This window comes from Kryptolebias marmoratus, linkage group LG4 (genome assembly GCF_001649575.2).
Source record: "Kryptolebias marmoratus isolate JLee-2015 linkage group LG4, ASM164957v2, whole genome shotgun sequence".
NCBI lineage: Eukaryota > Metazoa > Chordata > Actinopteri > Cyprinodontiformes > Rivulidae > Kryptolebias > Kryptolebias marmoratus.
In genome coordinates, this window is record NC_051433.1 from 1,569,799 (window position 1) to 1,588,092 (window position 18,294).

The 18,294-nt window shown below is 41.4% G+C and overlaps 1 protein-coding gene across 2 annotated transcripts in view; it reads right to left on the reverse strand.

Annotated features, from left to right (window-relative positions):
• The window catches only part of rspo4 (R-spondin 4), a 23,443-nt gene extending 6,745 nt beyond the window's left edge, over positions 1-16,698 (reverse strand). Inside the window, exons 1-4 of one of the 2 annotated variants that reach the window (XM_037975161.1) lie at positions 16,295-16,698; positions 7,979-8,167; positions 7,611-7,691; positions 5,388-5,582 (exon numbers count right to left, since the gene is read on the reverse strand). In XM_037975161.1, the coding sequence (XP_037831089.1) occupies positions 5,388-5,582; positions 7,611-7,691; positions 7,979-8,167; positions 16,295-16,379 (550 nt within the window). In that variant the 5' untranslated portion in view covers positions 16,380-16,698. Of the gene's footprint in view, positions 1-5,387; positions 5,583-7,553; positions 7,692-7,978; positions 8,168-16,294 lie in introns of both variants that reach the window. The other variant, XM_017429220.3, reaches the window with a different exon arrangement.
• Between the last annotated feature and the right edge of the window lie 1,596 nt (positions 16,699-18,294).

An 18,294-nucleotide genomic window follows, 5' to 3' on the forward strand; every position in this document is an offset into this window, starting at 1 on the left:
AAAATTAAACGAAATAAACATTTGAAATATATGAGTTTGTATGTAATGTATGAATATAATATACAAGTTTCACTTTTTAAATGGAATTACTGAAATCAATCTACTTTTTCATGATATTCTAATTTTATGACCAGCACCTGTAATTCAGAACTGTCAGAACCCTGCTGGACCCGGATCCACCTGTCTGTCTGCAGAGGTTGGACCAAAACGGGTCTGATGGAAGAAAGGAAAACAAAGAGCCTTAATTAGGCTCTGATCTCCACAGAACATCTCCTGTTAGTGGATCTGCAGCAGGAACCGGATCAGACTCATCAGGTATCTTCATGTCCACCTCAGGGTGGTGCTTCAGGACAAGTTTTAGACTCATCCTGAAGAAGATATCGAGTCCTTCGAACTCTAAGATAACTGACAGTTTAACCTGCAGTTTACACCTAAATTAAACTGATTACCTTTATTAGACTAGATTAATGTGGACCAAACCATGGTCCCAGTTTTTTGTGCTGATTTTCAACATTGTGATGTTTTCAGCTGCAGTTTGCTGAACCACGGCTGTGCTTGATCCGTGCAGCTCTGAGTACATTTGAACACCGAGGTACAGCTGCTGTCAGGCGATATTCCCTCCCGAGAGGAACTCTTTGTACAAATTAAACTTTTAAGCAGCCAGAGAGCAGAAGTAATGACCAGGCAAGGTGCCACCAGAAACATCGGCTTTGAATTATAATTCTTATTGATTCATTTCTTCTTGCAGCACAAATGCAATAAGAAATGAAAAATTGTCGTTCCGGGGCGCTCAGTCACAGTTATTACAGATGCCACCATTTCCCATAACAGAACGCCGCGCAGCCCCTTCCAGTTGAACGGCGTGTTGAATCTGTCATGGATCTAAACGCAGGCTGGTTTAATCCGGCTCACTATGGGGCATCATCATCAATATAAATACAACTTATTAAGCTGTCATAGTAATGCTAAACATGTGTCTGACTGCAGAGATGCTCTACAAAGAGAACGCGCTTTCACGTTTCAATATGGGACAAACCATATACATCCTGCTCGGGATAATGGTTAATCCTTCTTTGTTTTCTAGTTTAGGAGCTTGCTGTGTAATGAACAGTGTAGAAAGTTGTGTGGTAGTAGCTGAGAGTCCTCGGAGCGCTAACAGATCTTTATTTAAACTCTTCAAGAACGCATTTCTCCAGTCAGCTAATCAACCGACGTGTTCCTGATCTTTGAATCCAGGATTTCACCGAGCTTTAAAACGTCCCAACGTTTGGAACGGTTGCTCCCACGTCGCAGGAGGTTTCAGCATGTTTGGAAAAATATCCAAAAGAAACATTTCTGAAAGTGGATCAGAGCCGTTTCGAGCATCTGGAACCTGTCTCGGACCCTTCTCACTTTATTCCTTGTCGTTCTGGAGCACTCATTGGACACTTTATTAAATGTGTGATTTCCAGAGGTCATTGTGAGACAGGCGGCGTGCGCTCTGGACGTTGGTCTGTTTTATGGCTGTGTTGAGTCGAGTTGAACTCGTGTTTAACTCGTGTTTTTGTACACAGCTGTGTGGTATCCCCCCGTCCTGTTCTGCCCGAGCGCAGCGCCAGGATTTATTAAGCATCATAACTGCTATGGGACGTCTGCGAGGAATTTGCATATTTTCTTCCAAGTTTGCTGCAGTTTTGAGTCTCCAGTGAGCCTCTGGCTTCACCAGCTGAACCTGTGGATATGTTGCTGATTAAAATGATAAAAACGGTTTGGCAGCTGTGATACTCCTCAGCAGCACATTTTAACTGTTGCGTTGTTAAAGTGCAAGGAAACCTTCCTGTTGATCTATGAAAGTTGCTGCCATCAGTGAAGTCATGTTGAAGAGGAGGAGATAAATGTCCTTCCTCATCATCTGAAGACTCTGAGGCAAGAGACAGCTAATTAAAAGACTAAAGCCGTCTAATCTGGACCAACCGAGGAATGTCAGGAAGACATTCCAGATGTGTACTCTGTAGGTACACGGGCCAGAACCCAGAACCAGACTCCTCTGGATCCGATTCCTTCCCCTGCTAATGCCACCGGACATACGATCTGACAAAGATAATGGTAATTGCTTCCAATAACATGCCTTCCATTGTGGAAGAAGTTGAAAACACTCAGGCATGCATGCAGGCAGAATCTGCAGCTTGAAACAAATTACAGTTGGCTCGGGAAGGTTAAAAACACGGGACTGTACCATCTTCTGCTCTGCCTCACAGGAGGGACGAAGGCCACATCATCACCATGCTTCCAGGTTTATCAAGGTGAAGTTCAGAATTATCTGTCAGTGCTGCCAATTCTCTTTTTTTAAACTAGATCTGACGTTGCCGACATGGAGCCAACATTCTGCATCCTGTTGGCTCCATCAACATTCAGTCCTCCAAACAAAGCGACTTAAAACAACATTCATGTGTCGGCGCTGAAACAAGCCTCGTGGGTTAAACAATAACTCAAAACAGCTTTTGAGGTGCAGCGCGTCAATTTCTGGTGTTGGATGTGAGTCTAAGGGATGCCCTGGCTCTGATAGGAGTTTGTAGGCCATTGCACCATCATGGAACTATAAATGAGAACAGTCTGGAGGGATGGGGGTTCCAGATGTCATTACTGAGAGGAATGCAGTGGTTGGGACGGATCAAAAGCTTGTTAGAGTGAATTTAGATAGCTGGTGTACAACCCGCAGCCACTCTGCAGGCAAGCATTAGTGATATTACACACTGAATGAAAAGAACCACATCCAGAACTTCACTTTTCCTTGGATGGAGCCAGCTTAACTGCATAATGAAGTCAGGTTCAGCGTTTAAAAGGACAGTTTGAGCGTTCTGACGTGGAGTTCAGGGGCGCCGCCAAGTTTTCAAAGGAGAACTTTAACAGAGTTTAGCTGAAAAATACTGTAATGTGGGAACCTTCTGATATCTGCTTCCTTCATATTATTTTACAGTCGATATAACTGAAAACAGCTCAGACATTACCCAGCTCAGGGAAGTTTGACTTTGTTTTTATTCATAAATGAAACTAGATTTTTATTTTTGTTTTTTAAAGGAATGCATTTCTTCCGTCACCAAAGTTTTAAACAAAGATGGGGTCATCTGTAGCACACTAAGTACCCCTCCAAAATTGTTGGGTCATTGTTAGCGTGGAGGTTGATGTAAATTTGCCGTGTCATGGTTTCTGTAAGCTGGCGTGGAGCGTGGCGGGCGATATGCATTCCTTCAGGGAATGTTAGGCTTTTCATTAATGAAGGGAGTTTCCTCCATGATTCTGGACATTTCCCTCCTCCTGACCTCAGGTTTGGGTTCCTAATGATGCTGACCTTTGACCCGACCACCTGACCTGATGATGGCGGCTTGTTTTCTTCTTCTGATGCTGCCGGCAGTTAATCTCTTCCTGTCTTTACACTTCAGAACAAATTCAGGCCTGATATTTATCAGATATTTTAGTCCCAGTCCTTCATATTTATTAGTGGTCACTGTCCTGACTTCTGCTGCTCACGGGTTGATTAGATAAGAAACATTGAATTGATCTACAACCACAATCAGCCCCTTCTTTACTTTGCTGGCCACACTTCTGTAGAGGAGATACGATCGTTCAGGTTTTAATCAGAGATCGCACAGTTTGTAGCTCAGCCTGTAGTTGTTTGCTTTCCTTGATGCAGAACAATAATTTGGCTCTTCTGAAGCATCTCTTCCAGTAAAGCGGGACGTGTTTTCCTGAAAATGAGAAGCTGTTCTGCTGTTAGGTTTAAATAATAATTCCCAGCTGAAACATATGAATCTCTGCAGCGCTCCAATGGGAAAAGTTTGTGTTTAGTTGAATCCAGGTGTTGACCTTTCTCTGGTTTGGCAGCGTTTGTTTGTCAGTCACCTACGTTTTCTGCTCAACGACTGCAGAGAAAGTAGTTTTTATTTAGATTTATTAAAACAAAAGCTGACTCATCCTGCACTCGCACATGAGGCATCATTTAGGTTTAACTAAAACAACTTCTGAGTGTGTGTGTGTGTGTGTAAAATGTTGTAGCAGAGCTGGTGGTGGGCGGTGCCTGATCAGGTTAGTGAAGCTGACCAATCAGAGCAGAGCAGGCTTCTCAGGAGAGGCGGAGCTTCTGCTATTATTTGATGTGTAAAAATGGAGACGCATGAAGTAATTAAACATAAAAAGCTTCTTTAAGATCCTCTTATTGTTATCTTCAAACGTTAATCTTCATTGCCAATCTGTGGCGGCCATCTTGAATCAGGTTAATCAGCTGGAGATGTTCATCCAGAGTTTCATTAAAATCTGATCAATGGTTGACAAGATATTTTGCCTACAAACACAATGACAGTTACATGATTGCCTGCCTTTTCATGACATATTAATGAAAAAATAAAACGCAGATTAGTGTCATTAATCACCAACAACTTCAGAAGTCACTTCTTATATATTTTCTTTAGTCGCTCAGCTCCACGTTGTCATAAACGGCTTATTTCATTTGTCATCCCAGTTAGTGTTAAAGTGAATTAAATAAAAGCAGTCCAAAGAATGTGAGAAATGCCACAATTTCTGTTTCCTGCTGGCAGAAGTAGCCGCTGTGACAGAACACTAAGATTCATGGGAAACATCAAACGCCTCCGCCCTGTCAGTTTTTAAAAAGTCCCATGTTCAAAAGACAGAAACATCTGGCAACGCTATAAATATAACAGCAAAGATGCTAATGTCTTACAAGAGCAACTTCTTTAATAAGGAGTTTCTGTACCTAAATCACAAAAAACATCAAAATGAGACGGTTGAAAAAGAGATTATTAATGCAATTTAAAGTGGTGATTAGTATTGGTAATTATTGACAGAACATGGCCGACTGCGGTTCTGTTAAAATCCATTTATTCTGAACATAAGCTACCTAAAGACATCTTCTGAGTGCTATAACACTGGCTTTGAAAAATAAGGCTTATTTTTGAAAAGTTTCTGTAATATATTTATATTTGCCTGTAATGCAGCTTTAATCAAGACCAGCTGGAGAAATCTGGGAGAGCCTGACTCAGAGAGCTTTTTCATTTCTTTTGGAAATGAGCAAATATTATGAGTGAGTGGTTGCACAACATATCAGTCAGTAATCACCAAGGTTACAAAATGTCTCCAGCAGTTTCTGCTTGTCTCTGCCTTTAAAACTTTTCTTTCCTTCGGCACCTTTTACACCATGACACAGTAACTGTCCTGAGAGGAAATCCGTAAATGTCTGATTGTGTCTGATCTTCCTGATTCGGCTCGACGCAGAACATAACGGGACTAATTCAGAAACGAGCCAGAAAAACCTCCGGTCAGAACCTGCTCGTTAGGAGCTGCTTCTAACTGCTGCACCTGCCAGAAGCCCCGCCTCCGTCAGCCGCGTCTCTCACCTGCGGGACATTTTTTCTTCATCCTGCATCTTTGCGTCTCGCTGGGGAACGGGTGGAGGGAGGATCCTTTGTCGTCGGACTGGACGCCCGACCGGACCCTGGTCTGCTTTCCCCATCTGAACCCACAGGTGGCGCCGTCACGGGCGCAGACGCTCCACTCGCTCCACTCTCCCAGCAAGACCGGAGGATCGTCCTCTAGACGAGAAGAGACAGAGATGAGATGGACTGAAGGGGGACAGTGTCACACCTATGTCCACGTCTGTCAGTCTGGAGACGTGTTTTCATCCCCTGAAAATGAAACTTTTGGTCCTTTTTTATTTGTCAGAATAGTTAATTGGCTGCCATTCAAAAAGTATTTGTCCAATTTTAAAAATTAAAAATGCTGTTTCATTTTTCATCCTCTGTCTGATAAACTGGTTAAAAAAGCATAAAAAACAGTTAAAGTTTAGCTTTTTATGCCTATTTTAAATGATAAAACCTGAGCAGAAGCAAAGTGCAGACTCAAAGTTACTCCTGTGAAAAGGAGCCTAAAATTCTGATTTACAGGAACGGCGTGCAGGTAGAATTTGATCATAGATTAAAGAAAACGACTGGAAACAAAAAAAAGAAACATATTTCAGAGTAGTGACAGAAAAAGAGGATTAACTTTTTCTTCAGATCTTTGGCAAAAACAGTGCAAAGCTTGAAGGTGGACGGATGCCAGCCGAACCATAAATAGACCTGAGTGTTTGTAGCCGGCTGCTGATGAGTGACTTCATCCATAAAATCAGTCACCAAACTTTTTCCATGCAGTCAGTGATGGAAAATCCACAAGCTGGGCCAAAAGGGGCCCACATATCTTGGTAATTATCATTACGTTTGTCAGATTTGAAAGAAGAGACTTTCCTGGAGCTGGTTAAGGTGTGTACCAATAGCCCGACATAAAACGGCAGCATTTAAACCAGATGTTGCCTCGATGCCTGAAAAAGGAACGGTAGCTGCAGATGGTGCAGGTGGACAGCAGAAGAGAATCGATCACATCAAATAATGATGGACTTCAATCATATATCTCACTTACTTAAAAAAGAGGGATGGATTATACGCAGCAGGACAGAGATAAATTCAGAAACTCCTCTGAAGATTTTAACAGGTTTCATGTGTTTGGCCCCATCAGAAAGGATTTATCTTAGATTTAAACCCAGATAAAGGACAGATTACTGTTCCCAGGTGGGGAAGACAAAAACACCTAACGTGCTGTTAATGTCACGTAATCTGATAAGGAGTCATTAAAGTCTGATGGCTCCACAGAAGATGTGCTCAGATGGAGCCGCTCAGCCGGGGAGGCACATAAAAGGAAAACAGGTCTGCTGTTAGTTAAACCTCACTTCAGTTTTCAGAGTTTTAGAGGTGGTCAGTTCAACCGTTTCACAAACCCATGCTGAGAGTTTAGATGGAAACCACAGATTCAAACGCACCTTTCTTATTTTGTTAGTATTCATGGAACCTAATTACGCATTTATAGCTAAATATTTGTTTTTATGTGTCTGAAAATGAGCAGTTTCTATCTCCACCTCACAGGAGGAAGGGTTCAGAAAGAGAACATGATGCAGCTGCTGAATGTTTTACTAATCAGATTTTCTATTAAATAATTCATCAGTTAACGACTTCAGTGGTTCCTGAACCTGCATGAACCTGTGCAGGTACAACACGTTTCAAGATGGCTGCCACAACAACACAAAAATAGCTGTAACTCAGATATTTTCTCTGAGGTTTGGGTGTTTTCTTTTCATCCGGTCTGCAGTAATACCAAACCGGATGAAGTCTTTAAGGACATATTTCTGCGTTAAAAAGGCTATTTAAAAAAAAAAATTCAGCTTAAACATGTACACATAATCCATCTGTGTACATACATTAAACAGAAATTGGAGATCTGGATAAAAGTATTAATGATTATTGTTATTATTTTACTTCTGTGCAGCATGACTTATAAAGGTCAGTAGTAGTTCATCTTTCTGCACGCTGATCGTAAAATTCATAGAAATAAAAAGCTTCTCATACTCGGGCATTAAGATATGGATCTTTATATCTGTGCAGAGGAAACGAACCGGAGTTAGAACCCCTAAGGTCGTGCAGTTCTTGTATTTCGGTATCTCCATATATTGCATTTTTTTTGTTTTTAATTCTTACCGAAGCAGTCTGCCTGGTGGGCAAAGGTTCCCTCTGGGCAGCGGCTCAGACACTTGCCTTTATACAGCTTGAAGCCGGGTTTACATTTGGTGCAGAAGTCCCGGCTGAAACAGTTCTCGCAGTCTGAAGAGCGGCACTCTGAGGGGAAAGAACAGACGTACGTTAATTTCAAGCAACGATAAACACACCGGGGTATTTAATGAGCAGGCTTGGTTTTCACCTGAGTATTTCTGAACCCCTCATCAGTTTGACTCTTCACTGTTTACTGAAATTTATTCAACTTCCTGTTTTTCCATGGGACCTTTTCCCAGAATTCATTGGAAACTTTTCAACATAACACACTGTTATGTTGAAGACTTAAACAATTATAATGGATCCTGTTTTTGTTTCTACTCTTTAGCACACACACTTATATATTTACATACTCATGCAGCGGTTCACGTCCCTCCCTCTCTGTCCAAAGTGTCCAGCAGGGCAGGAATGGAGACACGTCCCGTGATGGGACATCCCCTTCCTCTGCAGGAACAGGAAGAGTCGCTCCGGGCAGCGAACGCAGCCGTTATCCCGCGAACACTCCAGACAGCTCTGACAGTCGTCTGACGTCTCTCTCTGAGCTGCAGGAGACAACAGGAAGCACATTAGGACACAGCGGGATTGTTCAGGATTATTTAGGGAAGATATTAAAATGAAAGCAGAGGGGGTTGGAGGTCAGGGGAAGAAAGGATAAGAGGACTCTATAAATCCTCAAGATGCCGAGACGCTATCTGAACTTCAAGAAAATCCCCGTCTGATCTCCTTAAAACACTAAACTGTAGATGCTGCTGGCTGAAGGCTTTATAGGTACAGCAGTTTAACTTTGAACATAAAAACCTGCGTGTACAGCTTAATTCTCTCTAGAAAAACAGAAAAAATGTCTAAAAATCAGCATCAGTAAAAAACAGATTGTTAATGAGACAAAAACTAAACAGGATTTTATAACAACAAGGATAAAAAAGTCATTTTTGCTTGTTTTATTTGATCAAAGCATGCAGATATTTTTAACAGAGAGAAGCTGTAAGGTAAATCTGATAAGTGTCCAAACACCTGCTGAGCTTCATATTTTGCAACCCAAACTGAGTGGGTCGGCCCAGAACCAGGACCAAGGTAGTTAAAAGGGTTTGCAGAGGCAGGGTTCTGGGGGTGGATGAGATCCACCCTGAGTTCCTCAAAGGTCTGTCTTTGTAGATACGTCTTTGTAAGATCGTGTGGACATCAGGCGCAGAGCCGCTGGATTGGCAGACTGCCGTGTTGGTTCCCCCTTTAAAGAAGGGGACCGAGGAGTTTGTTCCAATTACCAGTTACTGGTAAGGTCTCATCAGGGGTTCTGGAGAAGAGAGTCCAGTTGATTGTCAAACCTCAGCTTCAGGAGGAACAAGTCTGGCTGCCTTAAGCGGAGGAGTTTAAGTATCTTGGGAGGGAGGAATCAACAGACGGATCGGTGCAGCTTCTGCAGTATTGTTTTCTCTGTGGCCGTCTGTCGTGGTGAAGACGGAGCTGAGCTGCAAGGCGAAGCTCTCCGTTTATCAGTCGTCTACGTTCCTACCCTCACCTGTTGTCATGAACTCTGGGTTGTGACTGAACGAATGAGGTCTCAGGTGCAGGTGGTTGAAATGAGTAGAGCCGCTGCTCCTCCACATGGAGAGGAGCCAGCTGAGGTGGGGTTCAGGACTCCTCCCTAGGGAGGATTTCAGGGCATGTCCAAACCAAATGGTAGGAGACCCCAGGGAAGAGCCAGGACACGCTGAAGAGACTGTCTCTCGGCTGGCCCGGGGACACCTTGGAATCCTCCTGGAGGAGCTGGAAGAGGTGGCTGAGGACAGAGATGTCTGGACTTCCTGCTTCCTGAACAAGCAGCAGATGATGGAGGGATGGATATTTAAAAATTTTAAATACCACAGGGAGTTAAATTAAAGATTTTATAAATATTTTGAATTAAAATAAATAGTGTGATCAATGGTACAACTTTCAGAAGCAGATCAGATGAAGTAAATAAAATCAGATAAATTAGAGTCATGTAGTGACGTGTGCTCTCAGATTCACACAGAGCTGACAGATAAAAGTAGGAATGCTCTCAATCTGATGAGGATGAGGAGGGATATGAAGAGGCAGGGAACGATGGATTTATTTCTGCTCAGGAGCTGAACCCCACGCCTCAAGTCTTCGTGAGTCTGAACAATCGCACCGTGATCCTCTCAAACTGCCTGCGTCCAAACGTCAGCGGGTTACCGAGGTTAAAGACAGGAAAGGTTCTGTACTGGTACCGTTCGGTTTCACAGAGACTAACCTCAGCATCACCTGGCCTCCTGCCAATCAACTGTAACTTGTTTTTTTATTTGACACCATTTACAGTTTCCTCTGTGAACCATTTCAGCACACCGTGAAAGTTTAACGGCGACAGTGTCAGAATGAAGGGAAACGGATGGAAAAAGTGTTTTGGTCTTCAGATCAGAAAGTGATCGTGGGCATGCACTGAATTGGCTGCTATGTCATTGTTTCTCAGTGTCACACATCCACCAAAAACTGTTTGTGAAAGTCTTCACTTGGGGAGAATTTATAAAATCTCAGGTTTTCTTGCCAGAACCATGGTTTTCATGTGGATGTGAAAATCTCAGTGTTGACCGCGTAAAGACAGAAACAAATGAACTAAACTGACTCAAACCTAAAACTACCTGCTAGGCACTAAAAACTGAATGCAAACATTTGGTTTATTAGGTCTAAATATAAACGTGTCATATTTTAGGTTTAGCTGCTGATAGTGTAGTTATAAGCAGATTATTGACATGTAGCAACACAACCTAAGATAAAGTTATTGTACAGTAAATGACAGCTGAAGCAGTCGTGGGTAAAAACATATAAAGATAATAATTATAATAATAACATTTAAAATAATCAATAACTATAACTAACATTTAACAGGCTAACACAGTGAGGTGGAGCCTTTCTACTTTCTCTGGGGATATTGATTATCACTCACTGCCATAAAAGGTGGGCGAACATGTAATTACCTTTGTTTGTTAGCAAAATGTCTCTTGAGCCAGTGGATGAATTTCAATAAAATTCTCAGAAAGTAATCGTTAGATATTCATCTACAACTGACCAACTTTTATAATCAGCTGGATTCAAGATGGCTGCCACAGCTCATCAACACAGATATGCGTTCCTTTAAGGAATGCAGCTTAATTAAGGTTTGAATTTGGGTTAATTTGCTGAAACTCCTCACCTGGAGACTGTCTTTAAGGCAGAAACACGGTCAAAGCATCAAAATATTCAGTTCAGTTCTTCCAACACGAAACACACGGATTAAAGGAGATTAACCAGCAGGGGTTTGGTCTCTGAACAGACATCAGAATAACATTCTGTAAAATGTGGGTAAAAAAAGCATCTTTATGTCAACAAGAAACAGCAAATTCCTTAAAATAAAGCAAAGTAACATTCTGTTTCTGTCTTTTGGCAGAGAACCCGGACTCTCCTACATCTGAAGGAGCGTTTGAAGTCTGACGGGCCTCAACAGCCGGTTCTGACAAGATCAGTCCAGGACTGGAACCCGGGACCGAGCCAGGAGGTGAGTTTGGATCCTGCAGAGATCCAACTGAAAGCGATTATGCAGCACAGAAAAAAACCCCAAAATGGCACAAAGTGATGACCACAAAACGACAGAGAAGAGACGGAAATCATTCCAGCCATTCCAAGAGTTTAGAAGAACGGCAGCAAAGAATATTTACTCAATTTTTGGGACAAATTCAGTTTCAATAACTGGTTTGCTGTAAATAGATGATCTACAAATTAAAAAAGAAAAAGCCTGAGGAGTGAAGTCCCGACGTGAACTGAACATAAAGAAATGACGTTTTGGCTCGAGACTTCTGCACAGTTCTGTGGGCGCTTTACGACGCCGTATAAAAGGATCTTTAACCTCGAGGTGTTGGAGGCGTGTTTTCACCTCATCTCATCGTTGTCCCTCCGAGCCGAGCTGAGAGCAGATCTCTCCAGAACCAGTCAGGGCCCGGCTCGGTTCTGTGCACATGTGCAATCAATCTGCTGGCTCTAAGGCCTTTCAGAGGAGCTGCAGGTTTAGGTAGCGTAAAACGGTGACCTCTGACCTTGGCATGGGAGCGCGCTGGGTGTTTTAACGAACTCCAGGTGTAACGAGCTCCGAGGTTTCTGACGTTTAAAACTCTGAGGCTCAAACTGAACTCGTAAAGTTAAGAGAGGAGGTGGCAGCTAAGAGCTTTCCACTTATTCCAGTTTGTAATCGACTACTTTTAAAATAATCCTCCAACTACAAGCAGGAAGTGGGATAACTGAGGCTCGTTTGATATTAAAGGTAAACTCAGGTGTGTTTAATCAGTTTGAGGCTGGAGCTAAATTCCCACAATGCACCATAATGTGTGTATTAACAAGTAAACTGTGTCAGCTGGGTGAAAACAAACGATCTGATGGTATTTCTGAGTCCAAACAGTCGCACGAATACCCCAACAGCACGTCTTATTTCTGTGCTGCCGACTCCAGAAGTGACTCTGAAGAAGTTTTGTTTTCTTTAATTTGAAGCTTTAATGCAGAGATGTGTCCGTGGAGACAGAGGAGTCCCAGCAGTAAGGAATTAAAAGCCTAACTTCAACTCAACAATAGGGACTCCCAAATAACCTGGGTTCATCTTTATAACGGTAAATACGGCCATGTTAGCAGACAAATCATCCGCGATAAATCCACAAATTCATCTGTAGCATGGGCCAAATATGTTTTTATTTTGTAATTTACTTGGTTTGTCCAGCTTCCTGCCGTACAGTACAGACTCTCTGAAATCTACCAGAAGTATTAGTGTTTGTCAACGTACTTGTTGAATGGAGATAATTAATAACGCCTCGATAAATCGATGTTAGAAAATTTATAAAACAAGAAGACGTGTTCATGGACAGCGAGGCTTTAACTTTCACAGAGATGCGTACGGAGTCTGAAAAGTGCCAAAATAAACCCAGGAAACAAACGCACGGCTTCACAGCAACACTGGGGTCTGTTTCAGAGTCCAGTTTAGGATCCTTGTCTTCATTAAGACTGATGGTTCTGGTCTTAATATCAGAGGAAACTCTGTAGCCGTTCAAATAGATAAAGATTTTTATTAACAAACTAATTCTGTCTTCAGAGGGAAGAAACACAGATCCACCTAACAGCCAGGGGTGAAAACTGAAACAGGTCGCTGCCGACTTCAAATCTTCTTCAGTCTTCATTTTATAGATGTTAAGGTGAATGGCCAGTTTTAGGAAAGACAAATTAAAAGGAATTCTGTTTAATTATGTAAAAATACTGTTTTAATCTTGGCCTTTATGATATGTTACAACAAAATAACCAGGAACAGGAAGTCCAAACGGTTTGGATTAACTTCCTGTTGGACCCTTCGGTCAAAGATCAGTTTTTTTATTTTTATTTCCCTCCTTTAACTGTTTCTTCTGCTCAGTGATGCAGTTTTCACTTTGTCTGTATTAAAGTGGGAATGTTTCTGCTGAACTCAGAGTTCAGTTCAAACACTGAGATAAAATCATTTTTCACCCGTGTTCAGAAGCGTGAGCCAGCAGGAACACCTGAACCTGATTACTCCGTCAGCTTCTAGACAGAAACACCAAAAAACACCAAACTAATGCAGAACTGCAGTTTCAGCCCACTTTACTCAGAATCTTGATCAGGTTCTGTGTTATATTCAGGGTTTATATGAAGTTCTAAACCAAAATAATCCTGCATTTAGTTTTTATTCCAAACTGTAGATGCTTTTAATTCAACATTAATAAAAAGGAATAAATGCAGTTCATGTTGAGGGTCTCTCTGAGGGCAATAAATAAAATATTAACCCGTGATCTTTTTATAGATAATAAAACCCGCCTGAATGAGACATTTAGCTACAATCTGAATAAGTTTGGTCTCAAACCAATATTTTTGTTAACTTGTTTTTTATAAACTGTTTAAATAAATGTTTGCTTCCAGTTTAAATTGAACCAGGATTGGTGACATTTACTAATAAATAACTAAATAAACGCAGCGTTTGTAGGACAGGTTAATGAGTTAACGAGCTGCACAGAGAAAACCTGCGTGTTCCTAAAAATAAAGGAATTTATAAACATTAAAGAACTAAAGGTTTAAAACGATCCAAAGTAAACAGGTTTTATTTTAGTTTTAGATCCGATGGTTCCCTCCTCAGAGATTGTTTTTAAAAACTTCATAAACGACCTTTGACCTTTTCTGACAAACGGCACAGAAGCTTCATTTAAACCTTTTTATAAAACTTTAGATTTAATCCCACAGTTTAATTAACTGAATAAACAGAATAAACTGAAACGTTTAAAAAGTGAAACTTCGGGTCTTTTGGTTCCGACCCGTGGGTCCGGTTTCCTTTTAGCTTTTAAAATAATCTTTTTAAATGTTACACTTCTGTTTTATTTGATTGGGAGGAAAGAAGTTTAAAAATAAAAGCTCGGAAAGAATTTATTTCAATGACGTCAGCTTTTATTTTGTATTTTTCATTAATTTCCAAACAGCCTCTTTCGTTTCTTTCTGCATCTTAGAGAAATTTTAAATTAATTAAAATTTGTTTCATGAATCCAGAGACTAAAGAGTTGATCCTGATTGTTCAGTGGAAGTCCAGGTTCTGATTCAGCCCGGTCCAGACTCCTGCAGTCCTGACGTTGGTTCGTTTCTGACGGCTTCTTTATTTAAACTTTTAATGAAGCGGCTCATCGGAGGCCAGGAAGTAAAGAGCTGATGGATTAACTCGCCGACGTCTAAACCTGAATAAAACTTATAAATTAAAGAAAAACAACCTGTTCTTCCATTCAGTCAGGTTCTGCTGCGCTGTTTGTTATTTTAATTCTTATTTAATGATTTTATTTTATTTTACGTATGTACTGAAACGCATCTTATCTTCACTTTAGTTACATAATTAAAGAAAACTTTATTTTTTATTTGATCGCGGTTAAATCTTTAGGATTAGACTCTTAAACAGAACTAATCTGATTTAATCTTTAAAAGTTATAAATTATTAAGAAGTTCATTACATAAAAAACTACCTGAGCTTTCATCAGTGTTTCAAATTAAGTCTTTAATAATTTATTTGCAGCCTAATTTTTGGCCTGAATGTATAAAAATCTAAACATTTCTCTGTCAGAATTACTTTGGTGACGCGGAAACAGACCTCGTGTTTTCGCTACACGCTTGTTGTTTTGTTTTGGCGAAAACGTTAGAACCGAGTTTTCAGCGACAGGAATGTGGAAAATATGGAACCAGAACCAGAACCAAGCTTTTCAGTCAGTCCTGAAGTTCTGATTTATGCTGTTTGGAGTTTTAAAATCAGACGGCAGATCAGTGAATAAATCGATTTGAATCTGCTCCATTTTATTTAAAATATTTTACTCATTCCAGCGTAAAAATGTCAACATTTACGTCACAAATACAAAATAAAGTTTCCATTCATGACTGAAAAACGAGACGAGAGATGAAATGAATATTTACGGATCTGAATCATGAGGATTATTCTCAATATTAAAGTATTATTGAGACAAAGTTGTAACTTTTCACTGGTTTGCATTAAATTTGTGGAAAACCCAGCAGGATTTTATCTCCAGTTTCCATCATTTTCCCCTGTAAAACGCTCACACATGCTCCTGATTACCTACAGTAACCAGATGGACTCGGAACCAGCCCTGATGGACGTAATAACGGGCCCGGGCCCCCCCTCGGACCTCTGCACCTCAGCCTTCACGCTGAAATCCAACACGCCCCGGTTCTGTTTCTGCCCCTCTGTTTGTGTTTTAAGAGGCCGAAGGAACCAAGTCCAGATGCAACAGAAGGGTGAGAGGGTGCAGGAAGTAAAAAAAAAAAAAAAAAAAAAAGGAGGAAGAAGATGGAAAAATGAAACATAAATCTGTGTCGTGTGAAGAAACGAGTTCTGACAGGAGGTCAACGAGTTCCTGCCGCTCACGTTTGACCTTTCAGACCTGAAAACTGGATCCAGCTTCCAGTTTTGAGCTGTTGGCTTCACACGTCTTAATCCGGGAATAAAACGTCCCACAAAGTTGTATCATCCTCCCGCTGTTTTATTCCATAGTATCTGATTCCCCCACGAAGGTCCTGGGATTATTTAGGAGGCCAAAAGATTGCGCAATGGAGCCTGGATTCTCCTCCGTTATTAGCACATTCTTGAGGAAATGCCAGGCGCTGGCGAGCGTGAGGGTCAGCACATACCTGTCTGGGTTTGGTTTAACGGGGGTCATTTCAGGAGGACTCATTAGGGCCAAATCTGAGCAGAACACCCAAACAATGTGGAAAATCTGGGGCTGAGCAGCTTAATGACAAACAACACCGAACCTCTAGAAACTGCCAGAAAGAATAATTAGCTGAGTAATTAAACGTGTCCTGCAGAGTGATCTTTGTTTTAGATTTAGAGCATATTTAACACTTACTGAAACATGTTGATATGCAAAATACAGATTCTTTAACATTATTAAACTAAATTACTTGTAAAATTGTTAAAATAAAAAGAAATGCCTTCAGACACCTGCTTCCTGCTACATCAGGAATTTGTCTAAATTCAACAAAAGTCTAATTTTATATTTTATGTTTCATTAATTTAATTCCAAGTCTTTTTGTTGCACAAACAGAATCGTGTTTGTAGCCGACTGTAGAAGCTGAAGTTTTATTCGCGCCGTCGGATTTTAACTCACCGCTTTGCTTCTGCGCGATGCCGGACCCCATCCTGATCACCTCGCATAGAAAGGACATCACAAAGGCAAAGAGTCGCAGATGCATCTGGGCTGCTGGCAAGCGCCCGCTTCAGCGCCGGGCTCCGGACATCTGCGGGGGTCTCCAGCGGGGCGCAGCTTGGAAATGTAGCTCCACAGCGAGGTGCTAGGCGAGGCGAGGCCGGGAAAACGTGTGTGTGTGTGTGTGTGTGTGTGGGGAGACGGGATGAGGATGGAGGTGAAACCTTCTCCGTTTGACCCGTTCCAGAGATGTGAGGAGCTCAGCAGAGGCTGGAGGCTGGAGGCGAGGAGAGCAGAAGGCTTCGTCTGCTTCCTGACACTGGCACTTTGGAGGGAAAGCTCAACATTTAACTACCACTGTCAAAATTGCGATAAACGAGCTCCACTTATCCCATCGCCATCTTTAACCCTTTCCAGGGTGAGCGCTCGGGGCCTTAAGTGGTTCCATATTCCCAGCCTGCTCTTTAACCCCCCCCCCCCTCCTCCTGGCTCTACCTATTGTTTTTCAGACTTATTCTTTTTATTTCCCTCGTTTATTTTTCGTGCTTGTACTCGGCAGCTTTGTTTTCTGTAATCCCATTAAATGCGAGCAGACAGTAAACTTAATTTGACCACCCGGAAAGAAAAACAGCTGGAGAGACGCAGAACAGAGAGACTAAAATTTAATGAAAGCCTGCCGTGTTTTTCTAACAGATTTGTTGCGCTTATTTGGCTGAAGAGTCCGTCCAGAATTACAGGAACCAAACAGAGAAAGTCCACCTCTGTGATCACAGCCCAGTTTCTGACTGCTTTTTACTGCAGAAAGTCCAAAACGAAACAAATCTTTGATCAAATTAAATACAAATAAAAAACAAAAATATGTCACGTTTTTATTCTCTAACTGGTTAACTTCTGGTTAGTAACTTAAAACATAAATCTTATGGATAAAATCCTTCTTGCACGATTACGTAAAACATTTTTTAATTCTGTTGTTTCTATCTAAGCGTTTCACAGCTTTTTCTGTCATTTTCACTTCTTGAAGCTGAACGTGATGACATGTTCTACAACAGGAACTGGTCGGTCAGTTGAGTTTCTTTTTCCTCGCCTATAAAATCTCTGAAGCAGATAAAAACTGAAAGTCGAGCCTTCCAGAAACAGGAACAAATCCTTCAGCTGATCATCAACTTGATGTGCAGTTTTCAGCTAACGGCTCTTTGAGAATCACCTGATTGGAGCTTAAATCCTCTTTTCTGTCAAACTGTGTTATCTGTGGTATTTTTCATGGATTGAATTAAAGTAATGGGAACAAATTGTGTCTTAGAAACAAGCTGCTGGAACCAAGAGCCCAACTTTTAAAATTGGTTCCTTGCTAACTTGTTTGTTCTGTTCTGACTCTGGATCATCCCTAAATAAATCAGAGTTTAGTATCCAAACAAACAAAGAATTACTTTAAAAATAATCAGGAACAAGAACAGTGGGGCCCGCTGTACCTAAAAGGGCTGCTTATCGTTTTAAAAAAAAAGTCCAGAAATCTCTTCATGTTGGTGTATTTGGTCAATCTGACGGCTTCTCACTGAACCTGATCACCTGGTTTAAAACAAGGTGAAAATGGAGGTTTATCACAATTAATGCCCTCATTACAGTGTTAATATTATCGCACATTGTAAGTTTCTCTAACACCCTCGTTTGTTGGCAGAAATGTTGACAGATGAGATGTTAATGTGTGACATCATCACACTGAGTCCTGCGGTAAAACCGTTAAATTCAGACTGATTCTGTAAAAACTGCTGAAAATATTCAAACCTCAGTCCAACTTTCTGTGACCCGTTTCAACTCTGAGCTGTAGAGCTCCAAACAGGACCGGGTTTAGAGCTCCAAACAGAGCTCCAACAGGACCGGGTTTAGAGCTCCAAACAGGACCGGGTTTAGAGCTCCAAACAGGACCGGGTTTAGAGCTCCAAACAGGACCGGGTTTAGAGCTC